Source organism: Oncorhynchus masou, chromosome 18 (assembly GCF_036934945.1).
Source record: "Oncorhynchus masou masou isolate Uvic2021 chromosome 18, UVic_Omas_1.1, whole genome shotgun sequence".
Classification (NCBI taxonomy): Eukaryota; Metazoa; Chordata; class Actinopteri; order Salmoniformes; family Salmonidae; genus Oncorhynchus; species Oncorhynchus masou.
The window spans coordinates 68,540,067-68,556,341 of record NC_088229.1 but is presented as its reverse complement, the minus strand read 5'-3'; the positions used below and the strand labels follow the sequence as shown (position 1 = coordinate 68,556,341).

General features: G+C 44.5%; 1 protein-coding gene across 2 annotated transcripts in view; it reads left to right on the top strand.

Moving 5' to 3' along the window:
• The first annotated feature begins 9,048 nt into the window (after positions 1 to 9,048).
• The window catches only part of LOC135505189 (transmembrane protein 94-like), a 32,532-nt gene continuing 25,305 nt past the window's right edge, over positions 9,049 to 16,275 (top strand). The window contains exons 1-2 of one of the 2 annotated variants that reach the window (XM_064924343.1): positions 9,049 to 9,198; positions 10,022 to 10,332. In XM_064924343.1, the coding sequence (XP_064780415.1) occupies positions 10,309 to 10,332 (24 nt within the window). In that variant the 5' untranslated portion in view covers positions 9,049 to 9,198; positions 10,022 to 10,308. The remainder of the gene's footprint in view (positions 9,199 to 10,021; positions 10,333 to 16,275) is intronic. The other variant, XM_064924344.1, reaches the window with a different exon arrangement.

Sequence of the window (16,275 nt, the reverse complement as noted above, 5' to 3'; positions counted from 1 at the left end):
ACTTCTTGGCACTGACGGAAACATGGATCACCACAGACAACACTGCTACTCCTACTGCTCTCTCTTCGTCCGCCCACGTGTTCTCGCACACCCCGAGAGCTTCTGGTCAGCGGGGTGGTGGCACCGGGATCCTCATCTCTCCCAAGTGGTCATTCTCTCTTTCTCCCTTACCCATCTGTCTATCGCCTCCTTTGAATTCCATGCTGTCACAGTTACCAGCCCTTTCAAGCTTAACATCCTTATCATTTATCGCCCTCCAGGTTCCCTCGGAGAGTTCATCAATGAGCTTGATGCCTTGATAAGCTCCTTTCCTGAGGACGGCTCACCTCTCACAGTCCTGGGCGACTTTAACCTCCCCACGTCTACCTTTGACTCATTCCTCTCTGCCTCCTTCTTTCCACTCCTCTCCTCTTTTGACCTCACCCTCTCACCTTCCCCCTACTCACAAGGCAGGCAATACGCTCGACCTCATCTTTACTAGATGCTGTTCTTCCACTAACCTCATTGCAACTCCCCTCCAAGTCTCCGACCACTACCTTGTATCCTTTTCCCTCTCGCTTTCATCCAACACTTCCCACACTGCCCCTACTCGGATGGTATCGCGCCGTCCCAACCTTCGCTCTCTCTCCCCCGCTACTCTCTCCTCTTCCATCCTATCATCTCTTCCCTCTGCTCATACCTTCTCCAACCCATCTCCTGATTCTGCCTCCTCAACCCTCCTCTCTTCCCTTTCTGCATCCTTTGACTCTCTATGTCCCCTATCCTCCAGGCCGGCTCGGTCCTCCCCTCCCGCTCCGTGGCTCGACGACTCACTGCGAGCTCACAGAACAGTGCTCCGGGCAGCCGAGCGGAAATGGAGGAAAACTCGCCTCCCTGCGGACCTGGCATCCTTTCACTCCCTCCTCTCTACATTTTCCTCCTCTGTCTCTGCTGCTAAAGCCACTTTCTTCCACTCTAAATTCCAAGCATCTGCCTCTAACCCTAGGAAGCTCTTTGCCACCTTCTCCTCCCTCCTGAATCCTCCTCCCCCTCCCCCCTCCTCCCTCTCTGCAGATGACTTCGTCAACCATTTTGAAAAGAAGGTCGACGACATCCGATCCTCGTTTGCTAAGTCAAATGACACCGCTGGTTCTGCTCACACTGCCCTACCCTGTGCTCTGACCTCTTTCTCCCCTCTCTCTCCAGATGAAATCTCGCTTCTTGTGACGGCCGGCCGCCCAACAACCTGCCCGCTTGACCCTATCCCCTCCTCTCTTCTTCAGACCATTTCCGGAGACCTTCTCCCTTACCTCACCTCGCTCATCAACTCATCCCTGACCGCTGGCTACGTCCCTTCCGTCTTCAAGACAGCGAGAGTTGCACCCTTCTGAAAAAACCTACACTCGATCCCTCCGATGTCAACAACTACAGACCAGTATCCCTTCTTTCTTTTCTCTCCAAAACTCTTGAACGTGCCGTCCTTGGCCAGCTCTCCCGCTATCTCTCTCAGAATGACCTTCTTGATCCAAATCAGTCAGGTTTCAAGACTAGTCATTCAACTGAGACTGCTCTTCTCTGTATCACGGAGGCGCTCCGCACTGCTAAAGCTAACTCTCTCTCCTCTGCTCTCATCCTTCTAGACCTATCGGCTGCCTTCGACACTGTGAACCATCAGATCCTCCTCTCCACCCTCTCCGAGTTGGGCATCTCCGGCGCGGCCCACGCTTGGATTGCGTCCTACCTGACAGGTCGCTCCTACCAGGTGGCGTGGCGAGAATCTGTCTCCTCGCCACGCGCTCTCACCACTGGTGTCCCCCAGGGCTCTGTTCTAGGCCCTCTCCTATTCTCGCTATACACCAAGTCACTTGGCTCTGTCATAACCTCACATGGTCTCTCCTATCATTGCTATGCAGACGACACACAATTAATCTTCTCCTTTCCCCCTTCTGATGACCAGGTGGCGAATCGCATCTCTGCATGTCTGGCAGACATATCAGTGTGGATGACGGATCACCACCTCAAGCTGAACCTCGGCAAGACGGAGCTGCTCTTCCTCCCGGGGAAGGACTGCCCGTTCCATGATCTCGCCATCACGGTTGACAACTCCATTGTTTCCTCCTCCCAGAGCGCTAAGAACCTTGGCGTGATCCTGGACAACACCCTGTCGTTCTCAACTAACATCAAGGCGGTGGCCCGTTCCTGTAGGTTCATGCTCTACAACATCCGCAGAGTACGCCCCTGCCTCACACAGGAAGCGGCGCAGGTCCTAATCCAGGCACTTGTCATCTCCCGTCTGGATTACTGCAACTCGCTGTTGGCTGGGCTCCCTGCCTGTGCCATCAAACCCCTACAACTCATCCAGAACGCCGCAGCCCGTCTGGTGTTCAACCTTCCCAAGTTCTCTCACGTCACCCCACTCCTCCGCTCTCTCCACTGGCTTCCAGTTGAAGCTCGCATCCGCTACGAGACCATGGTGCTTGCCTACGGAGCTGTGAGGGGAACGGCACCGCAGTACCTCCAGGCTCTGATCAGGCCCTACACCCAAACAAGGGCACTGCGTTCATCCACCTCTGGCCTGCTCGCCTCCCTACCACTGAGGAAGTACAGTTCCCGCTCAGCCCAGTCAAAACTGTTCGCTGCTCTGGCCCCCCAATGGTGGAACAAACTCCCTCACGACGCCAGGACAGCGGAGTCAATCACCACCTTCCGGAGACACCTGAAACCCCACCTCTTCAAGGAATACCTAGGATAGGATAAGTAATCCTTCTCACCCCCCTCCCCCTTAATGATTTAGATGCACTATTGTAAAGTGGCTGTTCCACTGGATGTCAGAAGGTGAATTCACCAATTTGTAAGTCGCTCTGGATAAGAGCGTCTGCTAAATGACTTAAATGTAAATGTAAATGTAATATACAAAAAAATAACTGCATATTCATTCTAAGAGTATAAAAAACTGTAAAGTTATAAAACAGTGATTATGGTCTATCAGAGCAAACCCCAGACACATGGCTCCTATTCAAAACCTCACATGCTGACCACACAGCGCGAGCGCGACCATGGCAAAATAATATTACACATACAAGTTAGTCAATCATTGCACCCACACTGCGCGCTAAAATAGAACTTGGTACTGTTTGTGATGCTTGATGCGCTGCAAGTCCCGCCTCTCCCATATCCTCATTGGCTTTTAGCAGCGTATACCCATGTGGGTGGTTGAAAGATGAACTGAGGTCCACAGTCCAGTCCAGTTAGAGGTGGTAATGCACCTTGAAGTTGGTTGCCAACCGCCATATGAAGTCCAAAGAAGAAGAAGAAGACCCTAAGGAGGGGAGATTACTAGAAACTAACTTGGTTTACCCTTTTATCTGTAGTTTAATTGTCAGAGTAGAGGACCTTGTGCATTTCAGGTGACAAAACAACCTAATGTTTATATCCCAGGACAAAATATCTAGCAACAGCAAGCTAGCTAGTTAAATTGACATACATGTTTAATGCTTTAACACAATCTGTGTGTCCTGATCGGGTCTAGTTTGGTCACGTTTGGGTGGACAAAATCAACAGGCGCTCGAGCGGTCTTATGTTATGGAATCATTCTTGCACTCAGAGACAGGCCCCCTTTATCTCAGCACAAACACAATGCACATAGATCATCCCATCTGACCCATAACATGATAATTACTACTGCTAGGCTAATTATACAATTATAAACCGATTACAACAGGCTCAAGTCAAATGGTCTCAAAATAAACCAAAGTTCATAGGTCACATGCACAGGGTACAGTGTAAACGGTACAATGAAATGCTCTCCTCAACAGGGCTCTCCTCAACAGGGCAGTTGACTCTATCATTACATTTGAGTAATTTAGCAGATATCTCTTACATTGTTGTACTTCTTCCCAGTGGAAATAAAACCCAGTAGCGTGCCGTGGTTCTGGGGCCTGGGCCTTCAGTGAAGTCCTACACAGTCCCACCCGAATTAATCCACCTCTTATTACCATCATTATGATGCCATGGCTCTAGACACTATACATTTAGATAGAAACGCAGTATAACCAGGTGTTGCGTCACCTTGAAATTGACATTTTTATTCAGAGAATTGCTGGGGAAGAGTACAATACCTTTTCATTGTGCAGCTTCGTTGCCCTGCGCGCTTGTTCGTTGAGCTGTAGATCCACTCGGGTGTCCCCAAAAGTTTTCAAAAGCACCGTTGTTTGTAAGTGCCCAGCCGTACTTTGGTGTCTCGTTGCTGCCTTGGTTAGACAACTCAGGTTTGCATAGCCAGTGTGGCTCCAAACACGATCACTTGCAAATAATAGGCATTCCCAGCAGTACAGTTTGCATCGGCGTCTACCTCTCCTGACAATGTCTAACTTTACATGAAAAGTTTGTCTTGAGAATGGCGTTATAATTATATCCTCGACCAAATCGATATCTTCTCCTTCCGCTATTGTGGGTTGAAAAAACAGTTTAGTAGTACGCAAATTAATTTGTTGATCAATTTCAGTTTCCTAGTTCTGAGACCTGCCCATATAGGACCTGCCTCTCAATATTGGTAATCCAATCAAAGACGTGCAGGCACTACGCCTGCTAGCTGGCTCCTGTGTAACACTGGAGCCAGCCAGCAGGCGTACAATAGCCAACTCTAAAGCTGATTGGTTGACACTAAATTTGAATTTCCATTCACTTTAAGCTACAAGCGCCCGCACTGTTGATTCTGAAGGCCTGAGGGCAGATTTTAGACCCCTGGCAACACATGATGGCTGAATATGATTGGATAAAATATCTAACATAAAGACCAGCCCTCCAAATCTCAACCTGGGGCTGGAAGCAGTGCAACCAAGAGGAACGCTATGAAATGAAGAGTGTAACTATTACTCTGGGGAATAATTTAATACATATTTGTGGGAAAAAATATATATTAAAAAAAATATATATTCTGATGATGTTTAGGCCAGCAGAGAAGGCCTTGCTGGCCCTGACGGCCCACCACTGATAGAACCCATAACCCTGGTGTTGCAAACACCATACCCTATCAACTGAGCAAACATGGGATCCATAAATCCTCACACACAAAAAAGTTAGTTAGTTTTGTTTGTTTTATTGACAGGCTCATTATTAGTGGGCTCATTATGTACTGCTCCAACAGGTCTGGTTTGTGGCAGAGAAGCTGTGTCTCTTCAAGATATCTAAAGTTCACACACCTGGCACAGTATTCACAATTTGCAACCTTAATATTAAATCTAACAGGGGTTTCAGTTTGATCCCCCCCCCCCCCCCTATAGATCTACTTGACATTTTTAAAGTGAAATAACATTACAGAACATTTTCCAAATGAATAAAAGACGAAGATGTCTTGATGTCGTCACACCTCAGAGTTAAAAAACCTCTTAGATGAGCGGTTGTGGTTCTGACTGACATTGGTGTACAAAGCGCTCTGAACCCTGTAGGGCTCTGTGCCTTATAATGCCAAAAAGCCTAATCGGTCTGCTCAATTCAAGGGGATTTATTAGCATTGGAAACATTGCCAAAGCAAGTGACATGGATAAACAAAAGTGAAATAAACAATAAAAAGTCAACAGTAAATATTACACTCACACAAGTTAAAGTACAAAAGGGAAAATAAAAAAACATAAATATGGGTTGTATTTACAATGGTGTTTGTTCTTCACTGGTTGCCCTTTTCATGTGGTAACAGGTCACAAATCTTGCTGCTGTGATGGCACACTGTGGTATTTCACCCAGTAAATATGGGAGTTTATCAAAATTTGATACGTTTTCAAATAATTTGGGGGTCTGTGTAATCTGAGGGAAATATGTCTTTCTAATATGGTCATACATTTGGCAGGAGGTTAGGAAGTGCAGCTCAGTTTGTGGACAGTATGCACATAGCCTGTCTTCTCTTGAGAGCCAGGTCTGCCTTCGGCGGCCTTTCTCAATAGCAAGGCAATGCTCACTGAGTCTGAACATAGCCAAAGCTTTCCTTAAGTTTGTGTCAGTCACAGTGGTCAGGTATTCTGCCACTGTGTACTCTCTGTTCAGGGAATCACCTCAGAGTTATACTTTTTTTTGCACATTTGTAGCTTGAAAATGACTATACATTTACATTTACATTTAAGTCATTTAGCAGACGCTCTTATCCAGAGCGACTTACAAATTGGTGAATTCACCTTCTGACATCCAGTGGAACAGCCACTTTACAATAGTGCATCTAAATCATTAAGGGGGGGGGGTGAGAAGGATTACTTATCCTTATCCTTATCCTTATCCTATTGCCATAATGAGTGAGATAAGTGATACAGTACCACTTGACATCCAGTTCTTATACATTGTAGTAATAACCTTTGAAGTAGCCTTGTGATTACTACAATAGCAACATTGTTGTTACCTAGGACTTTGTAAACTCATTTCTAATTCCATAATAATGCAGTCTTTACAAAAGTGGAATAAGAAACAGTCACTATACCTCTTGTACAGTAGTTACAAAAACTCAGCTCATTGCGTCGCAATTAAAATACAATTACCAGAGTATGACTGTATGCAACGACATGCAAATAAAATATTGATCCAAAAGTAATTACAGTTTTATTACACAGGCAAATCAAATCAAATGTTATTGGTCACATACACATGGTTAGCAGATGTTATTGGTCACATACACATGGTTAGCAGATGTCATTGGTCACATACACGTGTTTAACAGATGTTATTGGTCACATACACGTGGTTAGCAGATGTTATTGGTCACATACACGTGGTTAGCAGATGTTATTGCGGGCGTAGCAAAATGCTTGTGCTTCTAGTTCAGACAGTGCAGCAATAAATAACAAGTAATATCTAACAAGTAGTATCTAACAGGTATTATCTAACAGGTAATATCTAACAGGTAATATCTAACAGGTAATATCTAACAGGTAACATCTAACAGGTAACATCTAACAGGTAACATCTAACAGGTAACATCTAACAGGTAACATCTAACAGATAACATCTAACAGGTAATATCTAACAGGTCATATCTAACAGGTCATATCTAACAAGTAATATCTAACAATTTCACAACAAATACCTAATTACACACAAATCTAAGTAAAAGAATAAAGAATATATAAATATATGGACGAGCAGCGTCAGAGGGGCATAGACCAGTAAATGCATATGAGATGAGTAATGCAACATATGTAAACATTATTAAAGTGGCATCATAAAATAACATTACATTTACATTACATTTAAGTCATTTAGCAGACGCTCTTATCCAGAGCGACTTACAAATTGGTGAATTCACCTTCTGACATCCAGTGGAACAGCCACTTTACAACTAGTGATCCATTTATTAAAGTGGCCAATGATTTGGGTCTGTATGTGGGCAGCAGCCCCTCTGATGACTGTTTATCAGTCTGAGATAGAAGCTGTACCTGTACTGACCTCGCCTTCTGGATGATGGCAGGGTGAACAGGCAGTGGCTCGGGTGGTTGTTGTCCTCGATATTATTTTTGGCCTTCCCGTGGCATCGGGTGCTGTAGGTGTCCTGGAGGGCAGGTAGTTTTCCCCCTGTGATGCGCTGTGCAGACCGCACCACCCTCTGGAGAGCCCTGCGGTTGTGGGCGGAGCAGTTGCCGTATCAGGTGGTGATACAGCCGGACAGGACGCGCTCAATTGTGCATCTATAAAAGTTTGAGGGTTTTAGGTGACAAGCCAAATTTCTTCAGCCTCCTGAGGTTGAAGAGGTGCGGTTGCACCTTCTTCACCACACTGTCTGTGTGGGTGGACCATTTCAGTTTGTCAGTGATATGTACGCCGAGGAACTTAAAAAAAAAACGTTCCACCTTCTCCAATGGTGTCCCATCGATGTGGATGGGAGGGTTCTCCCTCTGCTGCTTCTTGAACAGTTTAATGTTAGGTGTTATTGAGGTGAAAACTTGCACAAAAAATTGCCTCATGTAGAAAATCAACAATTCAATGTTGACCAAATTCGACACGCTCTGATGGACCACCCTACAAAAGAATCCTTACTTCGTGGGCTTATTTTTATGGACCGCCTCTTCCTCTCTGGTAAAGCCAACTACGCAGTAACCTACTCACCTTTGAAAAAGATTACAGAGAGATTGAAAATCCAGAAAAGAGATGTTAAATTCTACAACCACCCAAAAGGAAGCGATTCCCAAACCTTCTATAACAAAGCCATCACCTACAGAGAGATGAACCTGGAGAAGAGTCCCCTAAGCAAGCTGGTCCTGGGGCTCTGTTCACAAACACAAACACACCCCACAGAGCCCCAGGACAGCAACACAATTAGACCCAACCAAATCATGAGAAAAAAATTACTTGACACATTGGAAAGAATTAACAAAAAAACAGAGCAAACTAGAATGCTATTTGGCCCTAAACAGAGAGTACACAGTGGCAGAATACCTGACCACCGTGACTGACCCAAACTTAAGAAAAGCTTTGACTATGTACAGATACAGTGAGCATAGGCTTGCTATTGAGAAAGGCCTCCATACTCTAGAAGACAGGCTATGTGCACACTGCCCACAAAGAATTTGAAGACAACCCCAATTTTGATACTCCCTTATCTACTGGGTGAAATACCACTGTGTGACATCACAGCAACAAGATTTGTGACCTGTTGCCACAAGAAAAGGGCAACCAGTGAAGAACAAACACCATTGTAAATACAACCCATGTTTATTTATTTCCCATGTTGTACTTTAACTATTTGCACATCGTTACAACACTGTATATGGACATAATATGACATTTTTAATGTCTTTATTCTTTTGGAACTTCTGTGAGTGTAATGTTAACTGTTAATTTTTATTGTTTATTTCACTTTTGTTAATTATCTATTTCACTTGCTTTGGCAATGTTATTAACATGTGTTTCCCATGCCAATAAAGCCCCTTGAATTGAAATTGAATTGAGGATAAGTAAAACTAAAACGGTCGATTCGTGTCTAGACCGTAAAAATAGGACTTGCACCAGCCGCCCCTCCTACACACGTCAATCAAACCCCTTATCAACAAACGAGAGAATATTCCACCTATGGCAAGCCCTCCAGGAATCCCAACCTATCACAACCGTACTTCACCGCTTCCAACAAGAAATGCCACTCCTTCACGAACATGGCGTTTCACTAGTGGACTGTACACGGGCTTTTCGAGATCAAATTGAGGTTTAAACGGTGTGACGAGAGACAGACCTCGTTGCAACCTGAACGTGAGTATGACAGATATATTTGGCGCGTTGACAGTGGTGTCATTCGCTCTGTAAATTGCTTAGCGCGAGATTGCCAGTTATCGCAGGCGTCTCTTGACATCGTTAAGAAAACGAACCTTGACGTTGCAAATGGCAACGCTAGCTAGCTTAGCTCGCATTAGCTAGCTGGCGATGAATCGGAAACAGTGCTTTAGCTGGCAACATTAACACGTGTTTTTGTCACACAGCATTGATAGTGGGAAGTTTTAGCTAGGTGCATTTTCCATGGCAGAATCTGCAGACATTACCACTGACTCCCAGTTATCTAGATGACATGTGAAACCATAAGCTCCGTATGCACACTAAAACCGGAAGTCACTATAAAAGCATCATGACATGTGGGCTGTCGTTCATCGCCTCTCTCTCTCTCCCATAGAAGACACCGTAAGTACAGGTCAAATCAGTGCAAGGAAATCCAAGGATAAGCATACGCAGAAAGTGTGTACATTAAATCTATTGTACATCTGTCAGCAACGAATAGTTCTGCTTCTGACGTTGGCGCTTGTGAATGGGCTGGCTATATAAGTTTATGACGTCTTTCCGTATGTGCACAGTAGTTTGCATCAGTTGCTTATTGGACCGCATTCTTATACCATGTATATATGTAAAGTAAATGGATCATACAAGTTGGGTTTGGTTCCTGTACCTGTTCAGCTGAAACTGTCAGAAAGACATCCGTCTCTACCTCTTTCCCACGGACCTATAGCTAGGGTATGAAATCACTGCTATATACCAATACCGTAATAATTAATCTTTTCCTTTTACTGATCTCTTCCCCACACAGATCTACCCAGCCATTCGTGACTACAGTAACTAGCCTCCTCAAAAACGACATCTCCCAGTGTACCCTGCAGTGAGTCCATGTGGGCGTGCGTGGTCATCCCCTCAGACTGGCAGAGCAGGCTCACATAGCAGGGCCAGTGGGTGACATTGTCCTCCAGCCAACGTTGGGGATTGAGGGGAGAGCCGAAGTTGGGGATCAAGGGGACATTCGGAGGGTGAAGGCGCTGCCTATGCTCGTCTGGTGTGTGTGTGAGACTCGGAGCATGGTGAGAGGCTGCGCTGGTTGCCATGGAGCTACAGGATAAGAAGCAGGTGAGTTTCCTAGCGCCCAGCGACGTCAGCTGGCTCCCTGAAGTGGGCTGTTTGTGAAACAGAGACTCCTTGGTGTGTGTGTGTGTTTGCGCTGACTGATCCCCGCAGACCGCTCTTCCAAGTTTTTATTTTTTTAAGTTGGCCAATAAATGTAATCTATTCACGACAGACATTGAAACCGTCTTTGGTCTGGTGTCTCAAAAGAGGAACTGGGCTGTCAGCTCGTTATCATAAGCCTGTACTTTTAAAGCAGTGAGCTGAAGGTTGACAAGTGTCAGCAACCACACTATCCGCTCTCCTTCTCAGCCTCCTCCCTTTCGGTCACCCCACTCTGCTGTGGAGTATGTTTCTCCGCTCATACAGGAGTAATAAAGGCCTAGAGTATATCAGTTCAAATAATATGAATTGAATTGTGATTTATCAGGGGGTTCTGCGGCACCCTCGGTACCATTACTTCCCGCGACTATGAATATACATGGGTTCAAACTTTTTATACTTTACAATTGTACAATTTATTCTCCCTGCATATGAAAACCGAACACAAGATGATTCACACGGTGAACCTACTGTACATGATGAGCTGATGCCCACTAAGCTGTGAGGATTTTCCTACGATATTCACAATTTATTGAGCAATTATAGTCTGTGAAATGACTTTATCAAGCCAGCTGCAGATGAAACAAAGTAAATTCTCTCTTCACTCTTTCCCTAGTTTTAGCTTGCGGCTATAACTGTCTATCTATCTGGCTAGATTTTGGATATTTACTAGCCAATACCAGTGACAAACTTGGGTATGTTATCAACATATGGTAATACACAAACAATCAAGCTCACTTATTTTGCCAGCTAGAAAAAAAGGCCACAAATGAATTCAGAAGCAGAGGAAGCTAACGTTAGCTGATGCCTCGTCAACAAGAAGCAGAGGAAGCTAACGTTAGCTGATGCCTCGTCAACAAGAAGCAGAGGAAGCTAACGTTAGCTGATGCCTCGTCAACAAGAAGCAACTGTTACCCCAGATGCACAATCAGATCCATGACCAAAGCATCGCATTTCAATTTAGCCCGCAGGCAGGCTCTATTGAAAACTCGCCTGGCACCACAGACCCCATCCATCGAGCCATCCACACACACAGAGCCCAAGTGCAGACTGTAGAGGTCGATTTAATTAGGGCTGATTTCAAGTTTCAATGACAATCGGAAATCTGTATTTTCTAGGCAAGTCAGTTAAGAACACATTCTTATTTTCAATGAAGGCCTAGGAACGGTGGGTTAACTGCCTCGTTCAGCGGCAGAACAACAGATTTTCACCTTGTCAGCTCGGGAGGTTCAATCTTGCAACCTTACAGTTAACTAGTTCGACGCAATAACGACCTGTCTCTCTCTCGTTGCACTCCACAAGGAGACTGCCTGTTACGCGAATGCAGTAAGCCAAGGTAAGTTGCTAGCTAGCATTAAACTTATCTCATAAAAAAACAATCAATCATAATCACTAGTTAACTACACATGGTTGATATTACTAGATATTATCTAGCGTGTCCTGCGTTGCATATAATCTGACTGAGCATACAAGTATCTGACTGAGCAGTGGTAGGCAGAAGCAGGCGCGTAAACATTCATTCAAACAGCACTTTCGTGTGTTTTGCCAGCAGCTCTTCGTTGTGCGTCAAGCATTGCGCTGTTCAAACCTATCAACTCCCGAGATGAGGCTGGTGTAACCGAAGTGAAATGGCAAGCTAGTGTCGTGTCTTGACTATCATTAACTGAAGACTTATAGTTTTTATCAAAGATTCTCTGTAATTAGTTACTGCGTGATCAACTAATTAATCACGTAACTAATTAACTAGGAAGTCGGGGCACCAAGGAAAAATATTCAGATTACAAAGTTATCATTTCCCAAAATAACTTTTCAGATATTTTATCTTCGAATTAATGAATTATTTACTGTACCTCACGTTAGTTTCATTCCAAACGTTGTAAATTGTTGGTTATCTGCACAAAGCCAGTCATGAGTCATCCATACATCAAATGTCTTAAATAATTTATTTATTACTAACTAAGTAATTCGCAGAAATGCATAAATAAACAAACACACATAGTAAATGTGTTTACATGAAATGATAGGAGAATGAGCCCTAGTGGGCTGAACCGGCATGGTGGCTTGTTTGACAAGAGGGGGAGTGGGGGGTCAACAAAGAAGTCACTACAAAGTGATAGCTATAACAATTGAAATGCTAATCCCTACCAATGAACACTCACTCAGTCGGGAACAATTGCAATCAATATATATATTTACGCTCAGTGTGTCGTCTTGATTGCTGGTGAAAAGTTAATATATTTTGTAGAATTGTCCATCTCTCTCCCTCGGTTGTGGTTAGAGGGGTTTGTTCAGAGTGACATTCGTTATCGAATGAATGTTTCGGTGGTTGTCGTTCTTCGCGTTCAATGATGCCGAATTCCTAGCTGCAGACTAGTATATAATATCAAAGACTTGTTCTTATTCTGTCGGTATCGATAGTCTAAGAGTTTAACCACGTGGTATGGTTAAAAAGATTGAGCGATGGCATACTTTTATTTTTTATTTTTCCGTTATTTTACCAGGTAAGTTGACTGAGAACACGTTCTCATTTGCAGCAACGACCTGGGGAATAGTTACAGGGTAGAGGAGGGGGGATGAATGAGCCAATACACCTTTAGCCATCTCGTAATTGAGGTAAGCTTGGTCTCGTGATGTCCTGTTTGTAGATCATCGTTGCAGTCCCCTCTTGTGGTTGAACTTGGTAGGCTTCTCTGAAAGAGGAGCAGTCCACCACAAGGATGGCAGTTGATGTTCGGTTGGTGTTCGCCGTTGCGATCCCTTCTAGCGATGTACCTTGGTAGGTTCCCTGGAAGCTGTAAAGTACCCCAGGGAGGGCCAGGGGATGTCCTGGTTGGTGATCGCCATTGCCCCCCCTCCGTGGGTGTCCGTTCGGAGTCGCCATTCCGGACCCGTCAACTGGTCGTCGTCCAGACTGGATGATCTGGGCAGTAACTTAGGCACATGTTCACAACGCACAGACACACTCATGAAATATATAGAATTACATTAATTCCCCAATGAGCGACGTTGTGGCACTAAGTGATGATTGTATGGGGACTTTGTTTATGGCTCTATCACTTCCTAAGTGTCAAAGGAACTGAACCGAAAAGGAATGGAAGCATAAACAAAAGATATACAAAATATAGTTCTCACACAAAAATCATCTAATTGGACTGTATTCTATATACGTCCAATGTTCTGGCAAAATGACTATCATGGCATTGTCTCTAATGCCATATCTAGGGTTTTCCTACTTGGTGTGTTGCTTAGGCACTATCCTAAGTTGATAACTATATGATAAGTTTACAGCTGGAAGGTACTAGTTTTGGCAGTCTACAGGGATAACCTATGGACTTCTGGGAAGAAAACTGGTGAGTGCTGTAGAGTCAAAGGCCTAGAAGTAAATGTTCAACTTTATTTACTAAGGCTGGTATTTTGCTTGGACCCTTAAGTGATCCTACCATAAATCCTAATTGGATGTTCCGTTGTGCATGTGTGTTTATACTTACACAAGCGCGCATGTCAAGGGAAGAAAACCAAGTATCCTGGCAGATTACAACTTGTTCAAAATGAGTCTGACGTAGTCAAGTAATTTTTAGGTCAATGCCTGGAGGTCAGTCAGAATTGGTGTTGAGGGAGTCTGTAGTAGTTTTTACTACAAGTCACTGTGTTTTCCACTATTGTAGTAGCGATAGGTATGAAGTCTCTTTCATAGCTATGTTATCCACATAGAAGCGAACCTCACGACGGAAATACTCTTAAGTATTGGACCAGTCGTACGTGGTGTGATCGTGGTTAATGACTCTAATAATTTTCCTCCTAAATGGAGGATTCTATTTATTAGTGACGTGTGTGTTAACCATTGGAAGAGTGCACTGGAGATTCCCTTCCACGTGATGCACTCTGAGTGACTCCGATGTCGTTGTTGTCAAGGGTAATTTGATTGGTTGTGTCTCTAAACTTCTTACTGATTGAAGCTAGCCTGACTGTCGCTTGTATTGGTACTGGTGCTCAAAGGGACCAGTTATCCTACCGATTTATTCTGAAATATTATACTACTGGAACACATGATTGGAGCATTTTACTAGTTGTATGTAGTTGAACCTACACATGGCAAGGAATGATTATTGTTGCCATTTGTTTTGGAGGTGGACAAGTCCACTGGACTTCCTCTACGTCCAGTGTGGTACACCTCAGTACTATCTTAGATGTGTTCTAAGATAATCCCTGTCTAGGGGCCTGTCTGCGCCTCACTGTTCTCATAGGGGAGTTTAAAACTAGATTTAATTTATGCTCTGGCGGCCTCGTACGGTGTTGTCCTTAGTCTCGACCCTCTTGTTTGGGTAACTTGGGGCCACTCCACCACCCGGGGTAATACACCCCCTGTCTGTACTTCTCACAGAAACCACTCCATGGCAGTTTTTCCCCCAACACTTTCACTGGTGACCACTACTCTTGCTCAACTGAAAGTGTTTTGAGGGCGGGTGGCATTTTATCCCTAGTTACCCTACAATTTACCCATGATACATTTAGCCCCACTTTCCCCTATGCACTCACAGGGAATAGCAGTGGTAACTTGCTTAACCATGCCACTGCTAAAAACTCTTGGTTTAAAATGTTGCAGTTTGCGCATATTTAGGAGTTAAAAGTAATAATGGAAAGCTGGAGTCCTCTTAACAAAGGCCATTCATTTCTGTTTTCCCTGCAATTGCGAGAATTGTTATGCATTGACTTCTTGTCAGAATTTCATGTTTCCCTCCCTATAGCACCCGTAACTTGTTCCTCAAGGAATATTTATCTGGCATAAAACACACTAGGTAAATAGATCATTCTGACAACATCAAGAGTAGAATAGTTATTCTTTTCATTACTTCTTTTGTTTGCAGAGGAAAAGTAAATGTGGACTGTAATTATGTCGTGGCGCACCACCACACTAAACAACTGCTGCGGAAACACTGCAAAGCACAACCCTCAATACAGTTTCTCTTCTCCTTTCCAGCCATGCACTCTTTCTTCCACCTTTTCATATGCCCCCACTCTTTTTACACTCCTGTATCATCTAGCCAGACATTGCAGAGGCACATTCAATCAGAGCTCGTCCAGCTGGCACTGGGCTGTGGCTGAGCTAGACCAAGATTCAGTGTAGGGCAGAGAGAGATGAGACCGGCTAGCCAGGCATTAGGATGCTGAAGCGGTATCACCCAGGCTCTGACGTCCGGGTGTGTTTGTGTCCATGTCTAGAGCATTTTCTGCTTTTTGACTCTGGAGAATTGTCTGTTTTATTTATAGCTGTGTGGGATGTGGAGCTTGAAAACAAAGCTGGGCTGAAATTCGGTGTCTGTAGAGTGTGGGAAAAGATTGGGTTCCCACTGACATTAGGTATGGCTGTTCCTCTGCAGCTGGCTTCCATTGTAACCCTAACCCACTGACATTAGGTATGACTGTTCCTCTGCAGCTGGCTTCCATTGTAACCCTATCCCACTGACATTAGGTATGGCTGTTCCTCTGCAGCTGGCTTCCATTGTAAGCCAGCTGCAGAGGAACAGCCATACCTAATGTCAGTGGGAACCCAATCTTTTCCCACACTCTACAGACACCGAATAACCCTATCCCACTGACATTAGGTATGACTGTTCCTCTGCAGCTGGCTTCCATTGTAACCCTAACCCACTGACATTAGGTATGGCTGTTCCTCTGCAGCTGGCTTCCATTGTAACCCTAACCCACTGACATTAGGTATGACTGTTCCTCTGCAGCTGGCTTCCATTGTAACCCTAACCCACTGACATTAGGTATGGCTGTTCCTCTGCAGCTGGCTTCCATTGTAACCCTAACCCACTGACATTTAGGTATGGCTGTTCCTCTGCA